General features: G+C 25.0%; 1 protein-coding gene across 1 annotated transcript; it reads left to right on the top strand.

Moving 5' to 3' along the window:
- The first annotated feature begins 359 nt into the window (after positions 1–359).
- LOC129963415 (kelch-like protein diablo) lies at positions 360–19,173 on the top strand. Its single transcript, XM_056077770.1, has 11 exons — positions 360–557; positions 3,793–3,871; positions 5,615–5,883; positions 7,072–7,344; positions 8,639–8,797; positions 10,010–10,220; positions 11,174–11,357; positions 11,738–11,881; positions 11,979–12,112; positions 14,367–14,575; positions 18,125–19,173. The coding sequence occupies exons 3-11, from the start codon at positions 5,635–5,637 to the stop codon at positions 18,314–18,316; spliced, it is 1,755 nt and encodes a 584-aa protein (XP_055933745.1). The 5' UTR covers positions 360–557; positions 3,793–3,871; positions 5,615–5,634; the 3' UTR covers positions 18,317–19,173.
- Positions 19,174–19,557: the final 384 nt, after the last annotated feature.

Genomic DNA, 19,557 nt, shown 5'->3' with positions numbered 1-19,557 from the left:
CCAAAAGGTCCCAGGTTCTATCCTCCCGCGTCTCATACCTCTAAAAAAGATTACAAATAATAATAATTATTATTATTATTGATGATATTTTCCCCTTTTCTTCATCTGATTCCGCTCCTCTTAAGGCTGACCTTACAGCATCGTGGTGAATATCTGAAGCTTTTGGAGTTTGGACAAAAGTTCAATCTCTAATGATTATTAATCATTCTTTAAGAAAATTAAGGGGTAACTACCTCATATATAAATTTCTTTTATCTTTTTCATCCGAGTTCAACACAATCTCTGTCCTCGAAAGAAATATATCAATTCCATCCGTTAAACAAATTCTGATTAACTCTAACCGCGTTAGTAAACTGGTGTAGACAAGACAGTGAATAATAAATAAAATAAAAATGTAGTGAATAAGTTACCGATTGTGGAAAATTAATTGGCTGCTATGTTATTTAAATACAAACATTAACTTTATATTTTGTTTCTTATTATTGTCTCAATCATTATGAATTTTAATGCAAGTCGAAACTGAATATTTGCTCTATGTGACCATATATTTTTCAAATGTAAGTGAAAGATGTTTCTCAATCCAATGGTAACATTTTTGTTAAAAATTATAAATTTTTAAACATACGTGCATTTTTAAATGAAGATAGTGGAATTTTTATCTGAAACAAAATTGGTGTTCTTATTTTTCAATGCATAACAGAACTAAATTAATTCATATGATCTTGACAGATTTCAGTTTTAAATGTCATAAAAGTTTCTAAATTGTTGTTTTAAATTTTGTGCAAAATATCTGCTATTAAAGCTAGTATAATTTAATGAAAGTAGTTTACATCTCTGAGCCACATACAAAATTTATTTTCATTTTAATGACCAAAAAAAATTTGTTTCTTTTTCTGGTTTATTGACCTCAAGTATAAAACTGCAGTGATTATTTTCTTTTCTGCATCTTTTCTTGCATATTTTCAATTAATATAATTTCATATATAGCGTTCTATGTATTGTTTTATTTCGAAAAGTAAAAACATACTTGTTGCTCTGTTATGATGCATGTTGTATGCATAAAAAGATGCATTACTGAGTATGACACATTTAAAAATATAATAATTCTGTAAAGTTTTTTTGTTAAAAAAATAAACTATTTTATAATTCTTCTCTTAATTTCACCTTAATAATCACCTGTATATCATATTATTTTTGTATGGTTAATATTTTTTTCTGATCATAATTTGAGATAAGCTGAAAGATTTGTAATGAGTTGCTTAATTTTCATTTAACTATCATAGATTGATTATTCTTTTCTTGATTCTGTACTTTTTTGATTGATATACTTCTGTAACTAAAATAAATATTTTTATAGTTGTCACATTTCTGTAATCTTTCTAGTTTTAAAATCATAAAATTTATTATTTAAAATTATTAAATAATTCTGCTATTGTTGACAAATATCTTTTCATTCTTATTTTAAATTGTTCTCAGCAGCGGTATTTTTACATGAATGCAGAAATGTTATTTGTTTCTAGCATGTTAACAGTACTTTCTAGTAAATTTGATGTATACTACCTTAAAAGAATTTGTTAGTGAGTTTTTATCATATAAAACTTTTACGAATAAATGAAAGATGAAAAATAATTTTTTATATTTAGTAAACAAATAAAAAAATTTGTATTAATAACATGTGTTCAATATTATATTTCATAAACAGACAATGTCATAAATTTGCTAAAATTTAAAAATTATGCCAAATGTATTACAATTAGAAAGTTTTAATAGCTACAAAAAATATTTTACCTTAAAATATAGATAAATTTAATAGATTATTTTATTACAGAAAAGTATTACAGATTTTCAGCATTTGTGTAAAAAGAGTTTTAATATTTTTATTTTCAGAATATGCTTATATATTTCCGTCTTTTGTTTTGAGAATATGTGTTCCATTCATCTGTTCATTTGAATTTAAAAGTATCAAATGGTAAAAAGTTGAATGGAAGCTTACTTTCTATGTATTTCATAGTGGATAGCATATTTAATATATTTTTTGAAATTATTTATCATATGCTAGAATTTGTAGTTTATTATAAGTAACATGTTTTATGTATTTTATATATGTATGTGTATATATATTTATTTTATTGCCCTTTTTCAAATTTTGCTTTTAGTCTTGCATGTATAATCATGTAAACCTTTAACAAACATGAAGAATACATCAATAATGCATTGCACTTACAGCTAAATCAGATTTCATTAAATTAATCTGCCTTTGAAAAAGTGTACTAGGTATAGTTCAAATGAAGAAAGAATATCTAATTTCAGCAAACCTTAATAGCATTGTAATTAAATGGGAAAATATTAATTGAAAGGATATTACTCCATAGTAAATTATTCATGCTGTAATTATTATTATTATTTCAAAACTGATTAATTTCATTTGCAGCAATTATTGAACAGATATGTAAAACTTTGATACCTCTCATGATACTACCTCTTTTTCCTCCATTTAAGTCAATCTTAACTACAAAAGCCGATTTCTATACTTTCTTAATAACTTTTTTTTAACTATTTGTGAATTGTAGCATTTTTATAAATTTCTTCATTATCAATACTTTCACTGTCTGCTCATGTTGCAAGATCATCCAATTCTTCATTTGTCATTTCGTGATTATTATTCTTTATAAATTCTTTATTTTTTTTCATATCTAAAAATCTAGCAAGATTTAATTTTGTAAAAATTACATTGCTGTAACTTTTTGCTGCAGGGGCATAGCTAAAGGTTTAGAGATCCAGAACAATGGATAATGGGGTTTTCTATTTATTATTTCTCACAAATTTGCCAATTTTTTGTAATTATGGTTGGTAAATTTCTTAATTAAAATAGTTTTAGATTATTTAACCTAATGTTTTTTTCAGTGAATATCTAATTGATATGTAGTACTATACAGATTTTGTGTGGTAGACTTCATAGCAGAAATTGCATATCAAAGAAGAAATTTTCTATGCTGTGAAGGGGAACTGCATATAAAAGTTTTACTTAGAAAATCAGTTGAAGACTTACAAAATAATGAGAAAGTGTATAAATAAAATAAATAATGAAATTCCACATGAAAACATTTTTTTTAATTTAATTTTTTATTTTAAACATGGCGAAATTTTCAAAATGCAAATAAGTGGGTATTACTCGTTATAATCCAAAATCAGCATCTTCTTGTAATGAACTGGTTCAAAATCATTTGAAGATATCATTGATTTATTTTTGGAATATATTAATTATTTTGTTTTGGATTATTAGAATGAATTGATGTGTTATATACATACATTGTATACCATACGCATTGCATTATATATATATGTACACTGGTTGAAAACATGGTGCAATGGTGTTATAATGCCAACACCTTGAAAATTCATATACAAAAAAATTGTGTGAAAATAAAATAGCATAAAAAAAGACGACAAAAAAACAGTTTATTGACTGTCTTTCTTTCTTTCTTTTTTTTTTCCTGTTATGCTTAGTAAGAATGTATTTGAAACTATTTGATATTATCTGCATTTGCAATTATCATTTTTTATTTAATTAAAAATATAAACTAAGAAAGGTTAAGAAATTTTTTATATCAGTTTGCTAAGAATACATAATTTGATACAGTTATAATCTCACTCTTATCTTACTTGTTCTTACTCAAGTACAACTCAATAGAAATAAATTTTTTTTCTTGTCATTTTTATATTCTATGAAAAATTTTACTAATAGTAATAAAGCTTTATTTGTCATTCATAGTTTCCCCTTTCTTTTGACAGAGTGGAAAAACTACAAAATCAGGTTTATAATGACTTGAAGGAAAAGAAACCTTTTGTTAGTAAAACTGCAGCCTTGAAGGTATATATGAAATGTTTGAAAATATTACTTCTAAAGCATTTAAAAATTAAACTTATATGCATTTCATTTTTTTTTTTTTTTTTTGTAATTATTTATATTTTGACAGTTATATTGATTATATTATTATTTGACAATTATATTATTATAATCAACTGTAAAATATATTCAGCTATATTTCTTTGGTTGAAACCTAGTTATAGTAGAATAAATATTAATCTTGAGACCTGATCTACACAAAATGACTCCCTGACTCAGAAATTAATCAGTAATCTTCTTTATGATTAAAGTAGTAAAGTTATATTGGAATTTTAAGAAGTTTTAGATACTGTTTATAATCATTGTGGTATTCTTTAAATAAAATAGCTGTAATGACCATGTATCTTAAAAAGTCCTTCATTCAATAATTTAAACATTCTAAGATGAAAAAGAGACAAAATACATGTATTCCTTTCTTCCATCTTTCCTCCAAAATCCCATTCGTAAATATGCTGAAAAACATTGCTTCTTATTAAATTTATTTAAAACTTTCTAACCAAATGCTATACAAATTCCATTCCCCCCCCCCCTTCTTCCTAAGATGATATAAAGCACTATAAAAGATTATTGCTTTTTTTTTAGCAATTTTGTTTTGTATATGGTATAATGTTTCTCAAATTCATTTTTCTCATTGATATAAGATTTTATGCTTTCTAACAGATAAGCAATCAGTTCATTATTTCAGAATCCAACAATAAACTAAAAAAATATATACCTTATAATTTCTCAAAATATTTATTTTTATTAATTACATGTGTTACTAATAAATGGTTTTATCTTTATTTCAAAAGCATTATTAGGTAGAATTTTATGTATCAAGTTTTTCTGTCTAAATGTAGGTGAGTTCTGGTTGACAGTTTTTAGGATTTTATGTTTCATTATATTTATTATTTAATTTTAAGAAGTCGTCAAAAAAGTTATACTAGTAACATAAGAGCATTTTCCCCTATATCCCGCTAAAAGATTTTTGATTTAAAGTTTTTGGTAATTTTTATGCATTATTTGCCTCCAGCTTAAGATCATTCTCTAAATTCATTTTATCTAGTATATTGTCAAAATACAGGTTGTCCCAATACAGTGTCTTTATATGTAGATAAAAAAAAATTGCTACAAGGTTATAAAATCTAGCCAGATTCATTTCCTGTATGACATATATAAACTTAAGCAATGAAATAACAATAAATTGTAGCTGCATATATTAAAGATGAGTTCAAGTTATACCAACAGATTTCATAATGGAAAATTGTGTAATATGCTTAATCATTTGGTATATTTTGAATGCAAATAATTGATAGCAAATTCATTTTTATTTTTTGCAAGAATTTTCATGCTTAATGTTAATATAAGCAATTTTCTTTAATGAAAAGTATAATTCATAAATTGATGTCATTATTTTTCATTCTTCATTCAGAAATATACTCACCAAGCAGAAAAAGTTTAATTGAGAATAGTCTAGAACAAATATAGATTGAGAGACCCAATCCATATTTATTTCAGGATCTCAAAATCACGAAAGCCATCGATTTTTCTTAAAATGAAATTGTTTGAAAAATTCAGTTGTAAAAGAAATGTTGATTTGTATGCTCATTATTAGTATTAGGTCATTTTAACTTTTTTTTGTCATAATATTATTTTTTATTTGTTTGATTATATTATGATTAGAACTTTGTTAATTTTTTACATTATTATTGATTTATCTTTATTTAGAATTAGATCTGGCCATCATTATGGGAGAAATTCTGCATTCAGATTTGGAATGCCCTCCTTCTCCTGCTCGTCTGGAATACACTTCAGACAAACATCCCCGTCATACATTGGAAGCAATCAATTTGCTTCGGAAACATCGAGAACTGTGTGATGTTGTCCTCATTGTTGGTACACGGAGAATATTTGCTCATAGGGTTATCTTGTCTGCATGTTCTCCTTATTTTCATGCAATGTTTACTGGTGAGTTGGCTGAGAGCCGACAAACCGAAGTAAGTATTTTTACACATGATAGTTTTAATTGTGTAAATTGTATTCTTATGATTACAATTATATATTTACAAAATAAAAACAAATTTTCAGTTTTTTTTCCTAAATATTGTATAATAATCTGCTTAGATACCAACTACACTGATTTTACTGAGAAATGTTTCAATTAAATTGCTCTGTAAGTGCTTCAGAATCAAACATTAACTTTAAACATATTAAAATAAAGACACATATAAAAGGATAAGATATATCATGTATAATATTTTACAAAATAAAAATTTTCTAAATAAGCTAAATCCTATGAATTAAATGATGTTTGAATATTTACTCCAAGAAATTGGTGCTCTGTCCTTTATAATTATTCATGTGCATTAAAAATTTATTATAATGAAGCATTATGCTGTGTTGTATTTTTATTTTGGATTTGCTTTGTTTGCTTTATTAACATAAAAATATCTTTAATAATATAAGCTTAAATTTTTATTTCTGTGAAATAAATAAAATACTACTATTTTTTTTAAAACTAGCAATATATAACAGCATTTAATTTGAAATATATCATTACAAAGATGTTCAAATGAATTGAAATGCTGAATTATTTTTGTTTTAATAACAGACGCTTATGTATCAATCAGAAACAAGTTGCAACATATTAAAATGCGTTTTATAGAGTAATAGATGAAAATTTGTTATCATCCTGAGTTTATGCACTTCAGATATAAGATATTTTGCTAGGACTTGCTTCTAGATCAATTCTGATGAATTCCATTACTTATCATTTTTGAATTACTTAATTGATGTTTTTCCCCCATTTAGATGATATTGTTTTGTTTTATTCTATTTTTATAAGTTTAACGGGATTTGTAAATTGATAATTTTAGTGAAAAGGTTTTCTTACTGTAGCATAATTAAAACTTTTTTTAGATAAATTGTAAAAAATATTTTTAAAATTATACATATGACATACTTTTTATTTATTAAATGTAATTTAAATTTTTTTAAAATTTCTATTAAAGTTTTTACTTTGTCTCTAATTGTGTCAAATTGTATATAGCTCGCATTTAACTTCTAAATTATGTAAACAAACAAAAAAGAACTTAGATGCATTATGAATAATTCCATTTCATTTGTAACATTATAAACCAAGACATTAAGCAATATACTAATATGAAACTACTTTATTGTCTTAGGTGACAATCAGAGATATAGATGAGCATGCCATGGAATTACTTATAGATTTTGCTTATACTTCTCATATAATTGTGGAGGAAAACAATGTACAGGTCCTACTACCAGCAGCTTGCCTCTTACAAATGGCTGAAATACAAGAAGTATGTTGTGAATTTTTGAAAAGACAACTAGATCCTTCAAATTGCCTTGGCATTCGAGCCTTTGCTGATACCCATTCATGTCGAGAACTTCTTCGAATAGCTGACAAATTTACGCAGCATAATTTTCAAGAAGTAAGTTTCTTTATTTTCACAAAATTTGGAAATGGTTTAATTGAATGAAAATCTCTAATGTTATTTGCAATGTAGCCAATACTCAGAAATTTTTTTAAGAGCAATCTTTAGATTTGAATATTCTCAAGTTCATTTAGGTGGAATTACATCTGTGATAAATCTACTGCTAGAATATTATGTATGATTTTACTATAATATAGGTTTAAAACGAATGCTTATTTATATATAAATTACTGTTAAGTTTTATTTAAATTTTTGGATAAAACTTAACAGTAATAATTTTCAGTAATTTTAATGTTACTTATATGAAATTATTGAAAAGTATTTTTTTCTCTCTAGTTTTTCAATAAATAATAGTTTCTTTGAATAATTTCATTTTTATTGAACTTATGGATTTGTGATTTTGGTTTGAATTGCGGTAACAATATTTTGTTTTTTGATATTTAAAATGAACTTTGAGAAGGCAAATTTAATATTTTAAAATATGGAATTTATAAAATTGTTCAAACTTTTTTTCTCTGTAAATTATTAAATGAAAACTCTTCTTTATATTTACATAAGTGCGTAGGATAATTTAAAGATGTATTCTCTTTATTTCATGAGGTGTAAATAGTGATTCATACCATATTAGTAACTGGCGCATTTAGGTCTTTCTTTGTCCTTTCAGTACGTATTATGAAATCCCTCTTTTCATAAGCTGCTTACATTTTAAGCTGTTTCATATTTTGCTATGTTTTTAACATGTTAATGACTTTTTAAATTAATATTTTTTTGAGTTTATTAACTTTTTGAATATGTATTTATTTTATTTATCTATTATGTCTATGAACCGGCTGTTTGACATTCACATCTGTATCAATATTTTTGAAGCAGTTTGAGTTTTTAAAAAATATTCTAAAAAAGCATAAATGTAGAAATCTAATTATACTTGAAAAAGAGTTAATATTATCCTAACATTTTATCATTAATTGAATTTGTACTTTTTACAAACTTTTTTTATTCAGCAGCTAGAAAAATAAAAATTTTAAAACATCCTGCTTGTGAATTCCTCTTAATAAAGCAGCCTATGGTAATTACCTTGTCTAATTGAAAATCCGCCACTGAATAGCGAATATTCATTATAGAGGAAATTGACATGTTAATTATTTTTATTTATTTATTTATTTTTCTGAAATTTAAAGGGAGGTGGGAAAAGTAGTGAAAGGAATTCATGTCTTTTCATCTGTGTTATATACAGAGAAGCAACTATGAAAAAAAAAAGTATTTATTAGATATTGTTTTTTCCTCCTCTTAGGTTATGGAAAGTGAAGAATTTTTGTTACTTCCAGTTAATCAATTGATTGATATAATATCAAATGATGAACTGAATGTACGAAGTGAAGAACAAGTGTTTAATGCAGTTATGTCATGGGTAAAATATAATATTACTGAAAGAAGGCAACATTTACCTCAGGTAAGTTTCACTTCTTGCATTGTATTTTAGTTCTAATATGTAGTCAAAAATATTTCAATATTATCACATTTTAATAGTGAAAAGTTTTTGCTAATTTTAATATAAATTATTTTAGATTGTTTAATTTTCTTGCTTATACTTTATTATTTTTTTATTATCAAATATATATCTTTTAATTGTCTCTATTATGATTATGAATATGCTACAATTAAAAAATCTTCATGTCCAAGTTGGCTGAACAAAGTTCAGATGAAACTTGAATTTTGAATCAAATTGATGTGCATTTAAATTAAATCAGCTTCATAACATTTTCTTTATTTTTTATCCTAATGTAGAAATTAAATTTAAAAATAAATTAGTTAAAATTGAACCAATATAATTAGTTTGTATTTCACGTTTCAATTAATTATAAAAATTGAAATTCTTGATTTTTATTAACTACTTTAAAACATAGTGATTGAAATAAGTATGGAAGGTTGCTTGTTCAGGTTATATAAGCAGACCCTTTCATTATTTGATAATTTATGATACATTTTTGAAAAATCTGAATATGGTATCGTGTTAACCTTGCTAGCCAATTTGCCGTTATTCTGTTTGCTATTATTTAAATTTTATTTAAACAAGTGTTAAGGGTTCATACGTTGTTAATATTACTATCAGAGATATATATGTCAAAGATAGCTGTGAAAATTATTAATGGGAAAGGAAAGAAAGAAAAAGACACAAAGGAAGAAACAATTGTAGTTTGCCTTCACTTTAAACTCTTTAAAATATATGTTTCAGGTTTAAATAAGAAGTATTCTAGTCAAGTTATGATTACTTTTGGAAATTATTATTTTTTTAGAAAGATTATTTTAAAATTGAAAAAAATAAATAAATGTTTATCTATGTTACCTTAGGTTCATTAGAAAGTAATGAATTAATTATTATGTATAAAATTTTACTATCTAACTTTGATAGTCATGATTGACATTCATCTATTAATTTAAAAGCAGCTTTTAGGAAAAGAAGTAGAATAGTTTTTTCCCCTCTGGTTTTTTTGAGTATAAGATTTTTGTTCAAGTAAGAAAAAATTTTCAAGTCAGACAATAATAATTTTTTTTTTTGTGTGTGTGTGTGAAGAACTCAATCTACTGAATATATTAATTTTTAAAGAATCCAAATTGATAATGTGTATTTATGTCTATTATGTTTTTATATTGTCCTTCATAGGTTCTGCAACATGTGAGGCTTCCTCTTCTCAGTCCAAAGTTCCTTGTAGGAACTGTTGGTTCTGACCTACTAATAAAAAGTGATGAAGCATGTAGAGACTTAGTAGACGAAGCTAAAAACTATTTGCTTTTGCCCCAAGAAAGACCTTTAATGCAGGGTCCTAGAACAAGACCACGAAAGCCTGTGAGGAGGGGAGAAGTTTTATTTGCTGGTAAAATATAAATCATTATTTTGAAATTTAATATGACTGTTCACGGGACATAACATTTTGTTATACTTCTGAAGAATGTAACATGCAATGAACATATTTAGTTGTATTGTTTTTATGCTCAATAAATGTTTCATTAGTTATTTCTAGTGTAAATAATTTAAGTAAAAAAAAAGTAAAGAATCTCAATCTCTTCCATCGTTTATTTTTCGTCCTTACTTTTTAAATATTTGTATTTGAAGTATGAAATTTCATTTTTTTTTATTATTATTATAGTAAATTTAAATGTTCATTTTCAGCTGAAGAGATGAATATCTCACATTTTAATCTTGTTTAGTCGTGCATTTATTGAAAATAAAAGACGGGGACATTATTTTTTTGTAATTTGTTTATGCTATACTAAAATATATCAACCGCATGCTAATAATATTTCTTTAAAAATTATGTTGTTTTTTTAAAAAAATTTCTATCTTAATTTATTGGTAAATTGAATTTAAAGTTGCATGTGTAATTTTATGCTTTTATTCAAAATATCAATTATTCAATTTCTGTATTCAAGATTTTGCTTCAGATTTCATTCTGAGTTAAATCCATTTTATTCTTTGGCTGCAAAATGAATTAATTGATGTAAAAAACAAATGCAAATTACAATATGGCATAGAAACACCAAAAATATGTCTTTAATAGTCATACAAAAAAGATATTTTTATAAATAACATATTATAAAAGTTAAGTTTAATTGCCAAAACATTCATAAATCTTGTCTATTAATAGGGATTTTTTTTCCCTTGCATCAAAAATTATTAATTCTTTAAAATTAGCTTAAATTGTATTTCTGAATTAAAAAAAAAAAGTGAGAGAGATATGTCAACCAAAACAATCTATTTTAATATCTTTACTGTTTATGTGTTTCGTTCTTGAAAATGTATATTTGAAAAGTTGTTTTTGTTTTATAGTTGGTGGCTGGTGCAGTGGTGATGCCATAGCTAGTGTAGAGAGATATGACCCTCAGACTAATGAGTGGCGAATGGCTGCACCGATGAGTAAGAGAAGATGTGGTGTGGGTGTTGCTGTTTTGAATGACTTACTTTATGCTGTTGGAGGTCATGATGGACAATCATATTTAAATAGTATTGAAAGGTAAATTACTGTTAATTATACGTTTTGGTTTTAAAATAAAAGACCAGAAATGTTAAAAAAAAAATTTTAATTTGATCACAAAATATTAATTTATCATTTTGCTGCTTTGTTTTTAAAATCTTTAATAATATTACAGTTGAATGCAAAATTTGCTTGTAATCTTTTAACTTCATTTTAAAAGTAAATATTTTTTGTGTTATTATTTGTTTATTTTATTTTGCACTTTTGTACTTGCTTTCTAAAGTTTCAGTTATTGGAAGATATATGCATAGAATTTTTTCAAATACCTAGTGATTTAGTGTTATTATCTAATATGTATTTTAGTAATTTGTTTCATATATACTTGTTTTGCTATTTCATTTTTGTAAATCCAATTTTAGGTATGATCCACAAACTAACCAATGGAGTTGTGATGTAGCTCCGACTAGTTCGTGTCGTACAAGTGTAGGTGTCGCAGTTCTTGATGGATATCTTTACGCAGTTGGAGGGCAAGATGGAGTCTCATGTTTAAATTTTGTTGAAAGGTAAAATTTTGTAATTTTTCTCAAAAATTTGATTATTAAGATAATTATTATACAAAGGAAGATTGTACTGTTATTTTCTAATTGAATAATATTACAGATACGATCCTCAAACAAATCGATGGTCTAAAGTGGCACCAATGAGTACCAAAAGATTAGGTGTTGCTGTTGCAGTTCTCGGTGGATACTTGTATGCGGTTGGTGGATCAGATGGTTCATCGCCTCTGAATTCTGGTGAATCATTTATTTTTTATTTTGATACCTTATATGTTTGAGAGTGTTAAAAAAGGAAAATGTAAATTCCTGGAATGTAATTTTTAAGGAATTGATATTAACAACTAAAATTTGCTCTAATATCTTTATTTTCTCCATTGTTTTGTGATACAAAATATATTTGTATCAACTTTCTGTATTAAACAATGGCTTCAATTTCTGAAATTATTTTTGTTAGTTTTAAATAGATACCATAGAATGCCATCTTGTACTTATGTGCTTATAATCTTTGTAGCTTCTGATTGTTTGAATGATCCAAGCAGATACCATAACTTGATTTTGATATATGGATATAAAAAAATAAAGAGAAAATATACTTAAAATCCTATCTAAAATTACTGTTATTAATGCATTGTCAAAAAATAAATAAATCAAAGCAAAATCAAAATGTAAAAAAAAAAAAAAAAAAAAAAAAAAACTGATAAAAGACATTATTTATTTAGGGGCAAGTAGTTGATTTATGAACTTCCAAACTTAAGTTGTTTTTTTTATTTCATAGATCCTATTCAAAATATTCGATGAATTTTTTGATTATGCATAAACTAATAAACAACATACAATAAAAAAGGCTAATTAATTCAAAGAAAATACACTTTCTTCTGTTCTTCATTAACTATGCATTAAACAAAATGAGGCAGATCTGAAATAGTCATTCTGGAAGGTTAAGATTTTAGGTATAGTGTATACAGAACTTTAAGGATGTTTATGTTTGAGGAAAATTATTATTTCATGAAATAAATGATACAGAGTAAAATTTTAAAATTGCATTATATATAATTTTTGTTTTAGTAAATTTTTTACTGAATGTGTATTTTATTATGTAACATAATGTAATTATTTTAGATATCTGATTAAATTATATTACCAATTCCTCATTGTTTTCAGCATCATATTTAAATGAAACAGCAAAAAAAAAAAAAAAAAAAAAACTCAGAATTTGCTTTTAGACAAAATTTAATATTCATAGTTGCATAAATGATGATTCTTGAAAGTATTAATTGAGTAGAAAATAAAACTTATATGTTAAGCTACATATTTTAATACTCATTTTCCAAAAATATATTGCAGAATTTAGATAATATTTGTAACCAAGTATTTTTAGAGCATTGGAAAAAATATTTGAAATATAGATACTTTTATTAATGTAAGAAAAATTCTGTTACATATCCTTGAAATGAAATTCAGATTTACATCCTAATGAATGAAAAATCAGATTTCTCCTTTGAAAATAAACTTAATTTTGTAATGCAGAATCTTTTTCCTGAATCAAGTTCAAGCTCTTCCTCCCCATAAAGATTTTGCAACTAATTATATTAAGCAATATTTAACATGCATACTTATACCAAAAAATATAACATAGTCTCAATCTTCTGAAAATTCTGAATAACTTTTATTTACTCATTTAAAAAATCTGAAAATAATCTATTTTTTTTTCAGTTTACTTTTCTTTTTGAAAATTAACATTCAATCAGCATTTGTTGTATGTATGAAATAGCCGACAACTGGCATAGCAGTCTTTAAGTTAATTAATACTAACAAACACATTACTAGAACTGTTATAATTATCTGTTATTATAATAAATTAAAATCTAGATCAAAAGAGTACTTATTGACAAGAATATATAGTAAGAAGAATCGGAATAGGAAGAAGTTCCAAAGAATATATAGTAACCACAAAACATCCTTTCCTATTAAAATGAATTTAAATAAAACCTTTGTAGTGTGTATGCAGGTTACCTTAATTTCTAGATAATATGAAAAGTATGAGGAGTGGCTTCTAAATATAGTGAAATAGATTTTTTTTAAAAATGATGTTATGCATAATAATTTGAATTTGTCTTCAGATTGTATTGAATTGCTGGCTTTCCAAGATGATACTAAATGGAAATTCAAAATATGTTTATTCTATGTTATTTAAAAGTAAATACTTATGGTAGTAATATTATTTATATATATTAATGATTGAGAATGAATAATTCAGGAATGATTTAAATGTTTAAATATAAATGAGAAAACAGAAGTATTACTTTTAATTCAAATGTAAATGTTTACTGTAATTTTTATTAGATATTATTTATGGCTGTTTGATAAATTATATTGATTAAAGTAACTGATATGATTAATCAGTAAAACTATCTGTATTTTGGATCAATAGTTATATTACTCTTAAATATCATAAATAGTTTTGATGTTCTTAATTTGAAAATTTTTTCAGTTGAGCGATTTGACCCACGAACAAATAGATGGAGTTCAGTTGCGTCAATGGGGACCAGGAGAAAACACCTAGGATGTGCAATATACAACAACATGATCTATGCAGTTGGTGGAAGAGATGATACAACTGAACTAAGTAGTGCAGAAAGGTACAATCCACAAACAAATCAGTGGCAACCTATAGTGGCAATGACTTCTCGTAGATCAGGGGTATGTTGATCCAATTTTTCAGTAATTCTGCTTCATAATAATAACCTAAATAATATTTTGAAAATTGACAAATTCTAGAGAAAATATAGGATTTTAATTGTTAATTGCTAATATTATTTTTATAGTTTTAAAAAAAGTATATTTGGCCAATTATTTAGCACAGCTACTTTCAGAGCTCTACAATGTCTTTAAATTTAGTCAGTTTCTTGTTAGTTGTTAATTGATTAAAGAATATTTTATATCTTATTTAAAAGGCTTCTTATACATTAAAATTTTTTTTAATTTTTAGTACTGGACAATTGCCTGTTGTTTTAAGCATATGCAAATTTAAAAATATGGATTTTGATATTTCCTTTTATTATTATATATGTATTTTCCCCCTTAAAAGATAATGAGAAATTATTATTATTAATAGCAACTCAGCAAGTAAAGACTGACTTTATGCACAGATGTATGTGAAAGTTCCCTTTTGGAAATTTATACTTCCTAATGGGAAGAGAGTTCAGTCACTATCATAATTTACAAATCAATTTTATCTTGACATATTATTTGGATTAGATGAAAGATTATTGGCTAAGAATTTTGAAGTATTATTTGAATCATAACTATTTGAGAGAAACGATGTGCCCATATTTGCCATTAAGTGGAATTCATAGAAAGAGACAGTTGGCATTACAATTGCATTTTATTTCAATTCAGAATGGTGGATTCCTGTTATTCGAAAAGTGTTATTTAAGGTTGTTGCTAGATTAGCAATTTAAATAGGGCTCTCAATATTTGGCAGTAAACAATGATAAAAAGAATTTTAAAGCTGCTTATAAATTGCATTTATCATTTACTTTAAATGATCAAATATGTCAAAAAAATTTTGGATTTGTACTTTTTTTTTTCTGAATTTTACCAGACTGGCTGGTCAAGCTGTTATTAAACTTCGATAATTTAAATAATAGATTTCTGCTAGCATTTTACAATGAAGCTTCAATCATGATGGCATTTGGTGGAACTGGATACAAATTAATGAAAAATAAAATGTTCCCTCTATTTGTATAAAATCTGATAATGCTTGCAACTTTCATCAATAATTTTATTTATTAATGCCATTAAAATATTGGGCTAATTCAAGACGATATTTTTACGTAAAGTGGGAATATTTTGCATATAAAATGCTAAGTTTTTAGACAAATAATAGAAAATTTGGAGATTTATTGAATTTGAAGAGAATTCTATAAATATTTGAAGAATTGTGAGTATTTTTAGTGAATAAATTTTAATTGTACATGTGCAAATGATAACTTATTTAGGGCAGTATATGAAAATTTCACTTAAATACAGTTAAAAGACAGAAAAATAAATATAGCATTGCTGTGAGCTAAATCTAAATATCTCTCTAAGAGAAGTTAAAAGGATGAAAGTTTTCACAATTTTGCATTTTTAAAACATAATTTTTAAACATAAAATATTTAAATAATCAAAATGTGCTGAATACCTTTTCATATTTATAAATTTTCGTAATATAAAGTATAGTAATATTATTCATTATTATTTGCAAAAATATTAAACTTCTAATGTTAAGTAATTTAATTTGTGATATTATTAAAAATTCTTATACATCTTTATCCTGCAGAGTATTCCTAATAGAAGATGAAGTTACTGTTTGCTACAAAAAATATCTGATACTCTTTAAGGAAGAATATTCTTCCTTAAAGAATATCCCTTAGGGAATTTTATTTTTTTACAGCCGAAATTGCACACCATTCTTGTAAGTGAAAGCTGACAAACTGTGCCACTGATGTGGGTTATTATAATTTTAATTTTGGAATGAATTGGAATGTTAAATTCAAAGTGATGAAATTCCCAGATCAAGGTTTTGTGCAAGTCAGTTTAATTAATGAAGAACTTATCCGTATAATATGGTCTCATCCCATATTAGTAATTAACACATTTGTGAGAAAACAAAACATAATATTTCATTATTTTTTTTCTTTATTTTCATAATATTAGAAGCCTTATGTATGTACATTATATTTATGATGAACAATATAATAAAACATTTATTTATAATGCCTAAATTACCATATTCTTTTACATAATTTATAAACATAAAAAGGCATTTTGTACATTTTTAATATATTATAGAATTTATTATAACCATGCAAAAATTCAAGTTTTATGATTTAGCACAATAAAGTCAACTTTATAATTTTTTAAGGGATGCCAATATTTTACAGCTTCTTGTATATGAAAACTAAACTAAACTGCAATGCTATTATCTTTCTGAGTCTAAATGGTATATGAGTAGAATTTTTATATATGTTTTCTTATATATCTGGCTTTGAAATTGTAAAATGAAAAGAAAAAAAAATGCTTTATTTCATATATGCACAATTGAAAGTTATTTACTATGAATACTCATTATTCTTTACATGTTTATAGAATTTTCTTGTAATTATAATATTTCAATTATACTTTGTCAGTTAACTTCCTGTATATGTGTGATATTCTTACAAAAATGCTTGTAAGTATTGCTCACAGTAAACAAAAGCATTGATAAAATTTGGTTGTCGTTAACAACTTTTTATGAAAGAGGATGAAGCAAAAATATTTTATTCTTCATTAATTTCTGTCTGATTCTCTAAATGCTGTTTGGCCACATTTTGACAATAAGATGTGAGTTTATTTTATTTATTTAGTTTTATTAATTGGTCAAAGTTAAAAGACAGTTCCTTTAGCCATTATGGAGTAGTTTGGAAAAATATATGAATCTGAAAGTTTCTGGATACTTTTCATCTCATAGTACAATAAAAAGTTTTAATTATGTCGTGAAAAATTACATTTGTAGCAAAAATATAACATTTCTGTTTATGTCTTTAAATATTCTTACTTTCAATGTCATAATATATGATACTGTATCATTTTAATTCTTTAAATGTATTTTGCATGCAAAGCAAGGCAAATTCAGATTTAAAAAGGACAACCAAATCTTAAAAAGAAGAAGTAAAAATCATACCAGCTTTTATACTTTTGAAAAAGGAAATCCCTGTAAAAAGAGTTTACTTTTTATGATTCTTAATAAATCGAAGCTCAATCTTGCATCAACAGTTACAAAAGTCACTTTAATTAGATTTTGAATTAAAATATTTTTTAAAATAGTATGTAAAATATTTATTTTACTATAAATATTATTTTCATACATTATAATATATAAAAAGATATTTAAAAATAAAAATATTTTTCAAAGAATATATATAATATTTTTAAATGATGGATAAAATTATTATTATTTTAAGATGTGTTTCCTCCCCCCCCCCCTCTCTTCCCTAAGGTGAAATAGGCATTACTCACAGTTTGATTGTAGGAATTATTTATTTTGATTTGTGCTTCATGATTTTTATATAAAGAATGTACCAAGATTTCTTAGGATTAAATTTTCCCATTTCAATTCAGTTTCTTATCCAAAATTTGAGTGTAGTGCATTAGAATTATTATTTCTTTACATGTAACTGATGACTGTGATTTATAATTGATATTTTTTTATGATAAATTTTATAGGTTGGCCTAGCAGTTGTCAATGGTTTGCTTTATGCTGTGGGTGGCTTTGATGGCACATCGTACTTAAAAACCATAGAAGTTTATGATCCTGAACAAAATCAATGGAGATTATGTGGTAGCATGAACTATAGGCGCTTAGGTGGCGGAGTAGGTGTTGTAAGATTACCACATCATGAGGCACATTACTGGTGACTATATGAAACCGAACGAAGTTTATTACGCCGGACTTTGTACAGTTCAGAATCAGACTTGAAAATTAGTTGTTGTAAATTTTGATCTGGTTCATTCACATCAAACCCATTTGTATTTGTCAAGTTTATCTGTAAATTATGCAATATCTATAAAGGAGTATTGATTACAATATAATTCAGTACCAACAACAATATATGGTAGAATACCAGATTCGTGTAAATACAGATTGAGAGGAAAAAATTACTCTCATTATAAAGATATAAATGTATAGTGCTTTAAATTATTGTAGTCTTAATTTGAAATGCCTAGGTTACATCTAAAAGATTTTTCCACATAAAATTTGCCAAAGTAGTTTAACTTGATATCTGTTTAACATATTGGTCTTTTACATTGTTAACAGTTATCAAGAAATTTTGTATTTGTGAAAAGAATGTTTAACATGCACATAAAAGCAGAATTTCTAAACCTATTAACCTGTTGCTACAAACATAAAACGTAAAAAAAGTATTGAAATTTTTTAAAATCTGTTTCTAATTGTGAATAATTCTCTATGAAACAAAGTAATGTCACCATAAATTTATCAAGAAGATTTATCTTGTATGAAATTTAGTGTTAGCTTTTATGTTTTGAATTCAGTTGTACGTCATTATGAAAACTTAAAATATTGAGAAAAATGTACAAATATTTTGATCAAAAAATTTTATGGATGTTTTCAAATCATTTCAGCCTTTATCTCTTCATAACTTAGTGTGTGTGTGTGTTTATAAATTACATATGGGTGTTTGTGCACTTATTTATTTTCTTTTAATGTATGATATGGGCGACAAAATCAATAAAAACATTGTTTATCTATCTTCTTTGATGGCTATTTTTTTCATTTAATCTGTTTTCTGTTAAATCTCACCTATTAGATTTTAAAAAAGAGAAAAAAACAATATTGAGAAAATGGGATACAAATGAGGTGCAAAAACAATAATAAAAAAAAAAATTTATTATTTTAAAAGTAATAATACTAATTCTATAGATCGTCACTATTATTTCAAAATTTGTAGGTTATCTTTATTGGTCATTCGCAGGGCCAATTAACATATAGGGACTGTAGAAATATAGTGCTACCATCTTTTTTACAATATATAAAATTCACCAATGATTTATCATGTTTTGTTTGTAATATCTAAATTCGTCAACAATTTAACTTTTTTTTTTTTTTTCGTACTATTTGAAAATAAAATTAGTGAAAA

Source organism: Argiope bruennichi, chromosome 3 (assembly GCF_947563725.1).
Source record: "Argiope bruennichi chromosome 3, qqArgBrue1.1, whole genome shotgun sequence".
Classification (NCBI taxonomy): domain Eukaryota; kingdom Metazoa; phylum Arthropoda; class Arachnida; order Araneae; family Araneidae; genus Argiope; species Argiope bruennichi.
Note: the sequence above shows the minus strand (reverse complement) of the source record. Positions and strands in the feature narration are given on the sequence as shown.